Source organism: Limulus polyphemus, unplaced genomic scaffold (assembly GCF_000517525.1).
Source record: "Limulus polyphemus unplaced genomic scaffold, Limulus_polyphemus-2.1.2 Scaffold325, whole genome shotgun sequence".
NCBI classification, from domain to species: domain Eukaryota; kingdom Metazoa; phylum Arthropoda; class Merostomata; order Xiphosura; family Limulidae; genus Limulus; species Limulus polyphemus.
In genome coordinates, this window is record NW_013665935.1 from 488,353 (window position 1) to 498,050 (window position 9,698).

General features: G+C 34.2%; 1 protein-coding gene across 1 annotated transcript in view; it reads right to left on the reverse strand.

Annotated features, from left to right (window-relative positions):
* LOC106457397 (insulin-like) overlaps positions 1–8,774 on the reverse strand; it is a 39,396-nt gene extending 30,622 nt beyond the window's left edge. Inside the window, exons 1-2 of the mRNA XM_022383297.1 lie at positions 8,586–8,774; positions 8,263–8,479 (exon numbers count right to left, since the gene is read on the reverse strand). Of these exons, the coding sequence (XP_022239005.1) occupies positions 8,263–8,274 (12 nt within the window). The 5' untranslated portion in view covers positions 8,275–8,479; positions 8,586–8,774. The remainder of the gene's footprint in view (positions 1–8,262; positions 8,480–8,585) is intronic.
* Positions 8,775–9,698: the final 924 nt, after the last annotated feature.

Consider the following 9,698-nt stretch of genomic DNA (forward strand, 5'->3'; position numbering starts at 1 on the left):
AAATCTAAATTTTCACCGTGCAACGCCGGATAACTCAGCTAGTATATATATATATTTACAAATAACATTGGTTATTGTGTAATGCTATGTTACAATAATATACATTTTACTTATATCTTTACAGCCCAAATTAATAATTTTAGACCATTAAAACGCTACATATTCTACATAAAAAGGCACAGTTATTGGAAGATATATTTCAGAATTATTATATAATCCTGTTTAAGTTTAAATAAAAGCGCCAAACAGAACACTCCAGCTAAAAAGTTTAATATGATACTGATTATACAAACTGTTTATGTAACAGTTTACTCGGCCTCCATCAGCCCCTACTACAGCTTGTGTTGCTATTGATCGCCCTATATGAGACGTTAAAGAAAAAAAATCATTACGAAACATTTGAAATTAAAGAACTACCAGTCGCTTTTATGTGTTAAACGATATCGTTCTGAGATCACGAATTTTCTATCCCTTCTCCATTTACTATTACCTTCTTAATTTAGCAGTCCGTCACTTCTTCAATTCATCGATCTTTCTGTAACATGACTGCCTAAATTTATAAATCATTCTTTAACGTGACTGCGTCAGTCTATCAATCCGTCTATAGCATGAGTTCTTCAATCTATCAGTACTTTTGTAACATGACTGCTTCAGTCTATCCTTTTAGTATGACTGCTTCAGTCTATCAGTCCTTGTATAGCGTAACTGCTTCATTCTTTCAGTCCTTGTATAGCGTGACTGCTTCAGTCTATCAATCCTCCTATATCGTGACAGCTTCAGTCTGTCAGTCTTTCTTGAGCGTGACTGCTTCAGTCTGTCAGTCTTTCTTAAGCGTGACTGCTTCAGTCTGTCAGTCTTTCTTGAGCGTGACTACTTCAGTCTATCAATCCTCCTATAGCGTGACTGCTTCAGTCTGTCAGTCTTTCTTGAGCGTGACTGCTTCAGTCGATTAATTCTTCTTTAGCAGTATAATTTCAGTCTATCAATGCTTCTATATCGTGACTGATTCATTTTCTCAATCTTCCTCTAGAGTGACAGGTTCATTCTATTTCTGTTTCAGTTCAGTTCAAACTAGAAGGGGCACTCATTAGAGCTCAAGCCTTCGCTACGCAATGTTAATCATATTAGGCCCTCAAAAAAATACGAAAATTTGTCTGGATGTCCGTCATTATCAACGGATACAGACCATTTTTGGCAGGACAGTGTTGAATAATATTCTATTTGTGTTCATCAAGTTTCATCAAAATCCTATCATTTTTGATTGAGTTACAGAACAAAAATAGTGTGAAAAATCGGTCCCCGTGTTAACAGATAGATATTTTTTAGATTTTCGTGACCTTGCTGTGACCATGACCCTCCAAAAACTAATCACTTCTAAGTTGGGTCGTAGTCCAAATGTATACCAACATGCGTTTAAATCCATTCAGCCGTTTTCGAGAAATCTTGCTGACAAACGCACACACAAGATTGAAATCATATTACTTCCGTCCACCTTCAGTAGCGGAGGTAATAATAGTCATCATTATAAAACCGGATTCGTTTTCGTTTTGTTATGTTTTTAGTGAGGGTTAGAGGAAATAAAAAGAAAACATAAGGGTTTAGGATACATAAGAAAACTTTGCTTATTTTTCCAGACATTTCTGGATATGAAAGATATTCTGAAACCAGATGATCATTCGGTAAACTATTCACACTAATCCATTCTTTACGTCCTCTAAAAACTGGATGTATTTTTCGTTATTCACACTAATCCATTCTTTACGTCCTCTAAAAACTGGATGTATTTTTCGTTATTCACACTAATCCATTCTTTACGTCCTCTAAAAACTGAATGTATTTTTCGTTATTCACATTAATCCATTCTTTACGTCCTCTAAAAACTGGATGTATTTTTCGTTATTTACACTAATCCATTCTTTACGTCCTCTAAAAACTGGATGTATTTTTCGTTATTCACACTAATCCATTCTTTACGTCCTCTAAAAACTGGATGTATTTTTCGTTATTCACACTAATCCATTCTTTACGTCCTCTAAAAACTGGATGTATTTTTCGAATACTCTACTTATGTTTCATTCCAGTTCAAAGGCCCGGCATGGTCAGGTGGTTATGGAGCTCGATTCACAATCTGCGGGTCGCGGGTTAGAATCCCCGTCCCACTACGGCTGAAAGGGCGAGCATGTTTGGGGGCGTTATAATGTGACGGTCAATCCCACTATTCGTTGGTAAAAGAGTAGCTCAAGAGTTGGCGGTGGGTGGTGATGACTAGCTGCCTTCCCTGTAGTCTTACACTGCTAAATTAGGGACGGCTAGCACAGATAGCCCTCGTGTAGCTTTGCGCGAAATTCAAAACAAACAAAGAAACAAACTGATATTTAGACTGTGATATCACCAGCGTCAAGATATATGTAAAATTAACATTCTAGAAACTCGTGTGTAAACCCCCTGCTACGGGACTTTATTTACTTCAGAGGATATTAAATGCTGACATTCTCCAGACTGGTGTTCGAACTTTCAGCTTGTTATTCTATTTACGTCAGGATAACCAACCCACTGGGTTAACCTTAAAAACAATTCATTAAAAAAATAAAACAAACTTTACGATCTGACCTAGTGTTTTTTGATTCAAGATACTTTCAAAGCTCGATCTGATTTCGCGTGGAATCTCAAAAATTTTGTTTGTACTTTTAACCAGTTTTTAACTTCTTTCATGAATGAAAGTGTATAACTTTAAAACAAATTTCAAGCGAGTTCTAAAAATATGTAAACTTTTGAATACTTTCCACATGAAACTGTTTATATTAACGACAAGAACATTTTAAAGAAGAGACTCTTAATTTTGTGTTTTAAAGGTGCTCGTGCCAGTACAAAAATGTATTACGAAATCTAGCTAACTTGTTCATGTATCCTCAGTACAGCGACATGAAAGCTCTGTCATTACATATGGTTAATTGTGAAGAAACATTCGTGTCTACATTTTAAATACTGTCAACATTTCATAATGTAGTGGTGTATGATTATTTCTAGGCGTCTAATTGTCTACAAAAATTTACTTATTTCTATGGTTCCTCACCAGCTGGGTCCATTTCTTAATGAAAACTTCAAAAGTGAAGACTTTTAAAACTTACTTAAATTTCTGAGATAATAGTTTTTTATGAACACAGTAATTATAATACCATTTCTTGCTAGTTTGCAATCTGTCTGTTTGTCATTCTACCCGTCTACCTCTCTGTCCGTCTATCATTCTGTCTGCTTACTTTTATTCTTGTCTAACATTCTGACTGTCTGTCTTTCTGTTGGTATGCCACTCTGTTTTCAGTATACTTGACAGTCTATCTATCTGCCTGCCTACCTTTCACCCGCTCTCTCTCTCTATATATATATATATGTGTGTGTGTGTGTGTATGGTTACCCCAGGTGTTGTAAATTTCAATTGTAGTAAAATCCCGTTTTTAATTTACACATTTGTGTTTAAAATATAACAATAAAGTTTATTTAGTCTTGTCCAGGTCTAAATAACCTGAAAGTATGCTCATGTTACAATTTCAGCTTTCAGGTGTGTATTGAAAAGCAAATGTTACATTCACAATGGCCTAAATATCTAGTTGTAAAAACTGATTACAGATTTTTCCTTATAATTTTATTTTTAGGACAATTTTGATGTCATAATTTGCCTAATATTTTGTCATTAACGAATTCTATCATTGAATAGTACCTTTATTTATAATATCCTTTATGCATTTGCCCATTTTTCAAATAATATCGAAACGGTTTGTTTATTCACCAAATCAGCTTTCAGTCGCTTTACTTTAAAGGCAGACTGTCTTCTAGAAAAAACAAACCTGTCACTCTCTCAATTAACAGAAAATAAGTTTCAATTTTGTCTTCAGAAAACCAAAATTCAGTAAATTTAGCGCACTGTTCGCCTTAAAAAAGCTTTAAAAGCTTTTAAGTTATAAATCTTTACTGGGAACTTTCTGTATTTTAGAACTTGCACAGTTTGTATTGCAGATTTCGTAGTTCGTTTAGCAGTTATCTCTAAATTATTTACGCATATACGACGTCCTGACAATCATATGCAGAAAATTTAATTCAACAATTGTTATTGAAATTCGGCATTATTCATAGTTTTTCTCTATTACTCGTATCGCTTCCACAGGCCTGCGATGGTTTTATTCTATTGAAATGTTTCCGTGTTCTACAGTAATTCCTGTGCGCTGAATCCGAAAATGATATCCATTTTTCTCCATCACGTACAGATTTTTCACAAAACGTCATATATGCTTTTACATAAGTGAATCATTTTCATTGAAATCAAGTCACATTTTGTTTGGCTTAAAATGTTGACATCCATTGACTATATATTTCTCAATACCAATCGTGACGTGAGAGTCTTATTGATCGTTCTAGAACCTACGAGGAACCCACCGCTAGTATATAAACGGTTAACATGCAGCATGACGTGTCGTTTCTGAAGAGTATTTGTTTGTGCGTGCACTTAATGATTAGGTGAGAAATTTGGGCTTCCAAAGGATTTTTCAGGGATTTTGGGGTCCAGACTTCGGGGTAAGAACTTACTTTCTCCAGGGACATTATATTACTGGTACAGAAATCGTGAGAAAGAGTTTATACGATACTTTTCATAAGAAAGTTCACTGGTTTATTGCAACAATATTGCTGAATTAAGAACAATGCTAGGAGCTGCAGTCTATGAACCAAGTGAGTGGTGATTATTCAATGATTCGTCCAAAATAAGGCTAAAAGGTGTTCTCGTTCACAATGGTAACATATATGCATCTGTTCCTATTGCTCATTCGGTTCACTTGAAGGAAACGTACGAAAATCTCGAACTTCTTCTTAATAAGGTCAAATATAAAGAACATGGTTGGCTTCTTTGTGGAGACTTAAAAGTTCTTTGTATGTTGTTGGGTTAACAATCCAGTTATACAAAGCTTCCATGTTTTTTGTGTAAATCGGACAGCAGAGCACGAAATCAGCACTGGATAAAGAAGCAATGGCCACGCAGAGTCAGCCTGATACCAGGATCAAAAAACATTGAACGTGAAAGTTTGGTTGACACAAAGTCCTATTACTTCCACTTCACATAAAACTGGGCTTAATGACGCAGTTTGTAAAGGCTTAGACAAAAATGGCGACCGTTTCAAGTATGTATGTGGACAATTCCCAGCTCTTTCAGAAGCAAAACTTAAAGAAGGAATTTTTGTTAGGCCCCAGATTTGGAAATTGACTTTGGATGAACGGTTTGAAAGGACAATAAGGAAAGTTGAAAATAAAGCATGAATTACCTTTAAAATGTTATTGAAAAATTTTTAGAAATCAACAAAGACCCAAATTACGACAATATTGTCAATAACATGCTCGATACATTCAAAGAGTTGGGTTGTAATATGAGCTTGAAAGTTCATTTCTTACACTCATATATTGACTATTTCCCTGAAAATCTCGGTGTCGTCAGCGAAGAACAAGGGAAAGGCTTCACATCAAGACATCAGGGAGATGGAGAGAAGGTATCAGGGAATGTGGAACATCAACATGATGGCTGATTACTACTGGTCATTGAAACGAGAGGCTCTAGATGCAATACATAAAATAAAGAGTAGTTTGAGACTAAAAGACGTATATTTCTAAAACAAATCAGGATGAATGAGGATGCATATTTCTTTGACATCAATGTTCTTCTCTTTTCTTCATTTTGTTTGTATTTTTGTTAACAAACGTAATAATAAATTTTCATTGTGGAAAACGAAATATTAATTTGATCTAAGTAAGAGTTTAATTTATTCCCGATTTGTAAAAAATTTCTTATGTGATATAAAAAAATGAATATTATTTTCGAAATCTGCATAGCTGAATTATGGAAAAATCCATTATTAAAACCAAAACAATTTTTATGAAGTTGAAATTCGCAGGCCGAAAGTACGATTTACTGAGATCAGTAAACATCCAGTAATTCATATCTGCCAAATACTTCTTGCTAATATATGTACTTACACTTAATTATTTTTGACACTTCACGTATTGTTATTGTCATACTTTTGTCCTTAGGATAACAATACAAAATAGCTTTACTGGAAGCTGCTGAAGAAATGATAAAATTGTAAAACTCGCACATGAATGTTTTATTTGTTCCTACAAAAAACAAGTTAATGAAATAGCGTAATAATGTCATAGAGATCACCACCAGTCGATGTAAACATAAACGGAATTATACAACTGTATTTATATATATACATAGTACTAGTGCAAGCCGTGTTTTGATCAGCTGTTTCTTTTTACTATTCGTAAATAAACAGATAAAGTTAGTTGTTGTCCTTCAAAATGTTTGGACTTAAAAGAGATGATTGAATAGGAGTGATATTACTGATATAAACAGATGACTCAAGAAGAGCACAAAATTAATCAGGTTATATCAAACGAGAAAACGTGACTTTCTTCAAATGGTTTCTGACTTTCTCTATAACCTTCAAATGTTATATTTTGTTTGTTTTTTCAGACTCTTAACATATAAAAAAGATGCACGCCTACCTACAAATCATTGATTACCAAGGTATTTAGTAAATCACTTTCCATTTATTTCAATATTTCAAATTATTTAATAACACCATAACTTATATATATATACAAATATCTGAGTGTTCTTGGTATTTATCGAATCATCGTAATTGTATTTATGGCATTAAATTATCAATGCTGTTTGGGACATTACTTGTTCATTTGTTTGTTTATTTTAGAGCAAATTCACATTGGGTTATTTGCTGTATTCACCGCAGGGAATCTAACCTCTGATTTTAGCGCTGTAAGTCCATAGACTTACCGCTGTCCCACTCTTGTGTATTAAGATAGTTTAGGTAATCAAGATTTATATCCATTTACATTGCCTGTATTTATATCCAATCGATTATCTCTGGTTTTCGGTATATTTAGATGCGTAACACTTCTAAAATAGTTCCAAGCGTAAGATATATAGAAACGTCTTTCTGTTGTTGTTTTAAATCCGCTCCATAACATCAGCAAAACGTTCCCAACTCTGTTCTTTTTTTTTTTACTTAGTTTACTGATTTGCACTAATTCTTTAGTTTCCAGACTATATATAATCTGTAGTAGTTATCCAACTAACATATTTCCCTCCTATAAAGTTCCTCGGTGGGACAGCGGTAAGTCCAAGGACTTACAACGCTAAAGTTCAGGATTGAATTCCTCGTGGTGAACACAGCAGATGGCCCAATGTAGCTTTGCTATAAGAAAACCTACCAACCAACCCTACACACACACACATATATATATGCAATGATTTATTAACCTATTTCGTTTAACTTTCATCTTTTATCAAATGGTTATCGGCTAACCAGTGAAAATAAATTGAATAATGAAACCATAACAATGTTTCTTTGGAAAAATATATATGTAATTTAGCCAGTTTTTTTCTGTACAAATCAAATAATGGGTTCAAGTGCCAAGCTAGGCGATTTCTTACATACATGTATTACTGTGATTAGTAGTGTTACTACAAAAGATAGGCATCCCGTATAAAATGTAACTGTCCCCTACATTTATTCCCTCTTGTCGGCAATTCTTAAGTTTATCGCCCCCCCCCCCCCATATACACACACAAGTGCGAGAGCTGCAGGTGGGGGGCATACTTACGCTAATGAATGTGATCTAAATGTTTGAACATGATTTTTTAAATTCAATAGAGTAAGGTCTAAATTTCCGTTAAAAGTAGCTTTCACAGGTATTGAACAAAATGTTACAGGTCATCAGATTTTTCAAGTACCTAAACGTATGTCTTGCAAATCATTATCTAAAGTGAAATTCATTATGTTCTAAAGATAAAATCGTAATACATCAATCTATAGCCATGAACCTACTTCCCAAAGTCCCCTCCCCATTATGTCACTTCTCCTAGCTGGAGAGTGCGTGTATCAACACCGTGGGTCAGGGCTATTAAAAATAAAGTTATCAGATGTAAAAACATGATAACGACGGGTGTTATAACATAACAGAACTTGGGGAGCGCTACGCCGGTTACACTGCAGTTAGATATGACAGATTTAGGTGGATGATTTCTGAATGGTATAAAATATGGGAATAAAATCTTGTCAAGCATTGTCAGACTTTTCGTTCGTGTCATTAGATCTGAAAGTGATGCTCGTCCTTACCGTTACTGTTATTTTGAATACAAAACTATTGTGGTAATGAACTTGACAGTATTACCTCCAGAGCTCATCCCACAGAACATACCTGGGAATACATTCAGGGTTGATTATATCATTTCACCCACCACACACACTGGATCAGCTGAAAAATGTCTTGGTGAAGAAATTAGGAAACGTTCCCCAAAAATATTCCGGAGTAAAGCTGTTTTAGTTGAATGAGGTGTACATAAGCAGATACAGGCGCTCCAAAACTGTAAGGTGTGACAAGTCAGAGGACCATGGACAGTTCAAGGCTCGATGTGCTGCAATGAGAGGACAGTAAGTTTCACGTTCGTTAAGACTGCGAGATATGATTTAGCTACTTAAAAATATAGTGTACTGGTCTCCCAATTTAATCAATAGACTTACTGCATCAAGGACATATGCCACTGTATTGATCATTCAATTTGATCAGTAGACGTACTGTATCCGAGATATATGCCACTCATGTGTTGATCATTCAATTTCTTCAGCAAAATTACTGCATCAGAGATATATGCTATTGATGTATTGACCCCTTAATTTGTTCGGTAATATTACTGCACCAGTGAAGTTACTAAAAGTATTGTGGTGGTTCCAGCTTCTCGTTATAGATTTTATGATTTTATAAATGATGGCGACTTAAATCTCCAATTAAAGTACAAAGTTTTATCAGATGTTTTATTGATTTAAGTAATTTCTTTAGAGTAGCCAGCAAATCGGTTTTGTTATCGAGAAAACACGTTTCATGATAAACAACACATGGTGACCTCAGCTTGAGAGTTAACAAGTCGACTGTGTATTCCAATTGCATAAGATATGTCCGGGTTCAATCTAGGGTCATGTCCTTATCGTGACATGTCTAAAAAAGGTTAGAGAATTTTGTACACTTTGTCAGAACACCCCTTATTTGGCTTCGAGGCATTCACAATGTGATGCAATATTTTACCATTCAATAATATAAAAACAGATGTCGTAAACACCATACCGTCTTAGTTACATACTTTGTTTACTTGCCTATTTGGTGAAGTTTCTCTCTCGCTGTATAAATGACTATACTGTTCATGTAAGATATTTCATTTCACACTCTGTAACTAAACTACTGAATTATTAACATTTTACAGTTTATATAATGAGTTACAATGCATATATAATAAACATAACGAGCTACAGCAACTACATAATGAACATAACGAGTTGTAATGTCTATATAATGAATATAACAACTACAGCATCTACATAATGAACATAATGAGTTGCAATGTCTATATAATGAATATAACAAGTTACAGTATCTACATAATGAACATAACGAGTTGCAATGTCTATATAATGAATATAACAAGTTACAACTTCTACATAATGAACATAACGAGTTGTAATGTCTATATAATGAATATAACAAGTTACAGTATCTACATAATGAACATAATGAGTTGTAATGTCTATATAATGAATATAACAAGTTACAGTATCTACATAATGAACATAATGAGTTGTAAT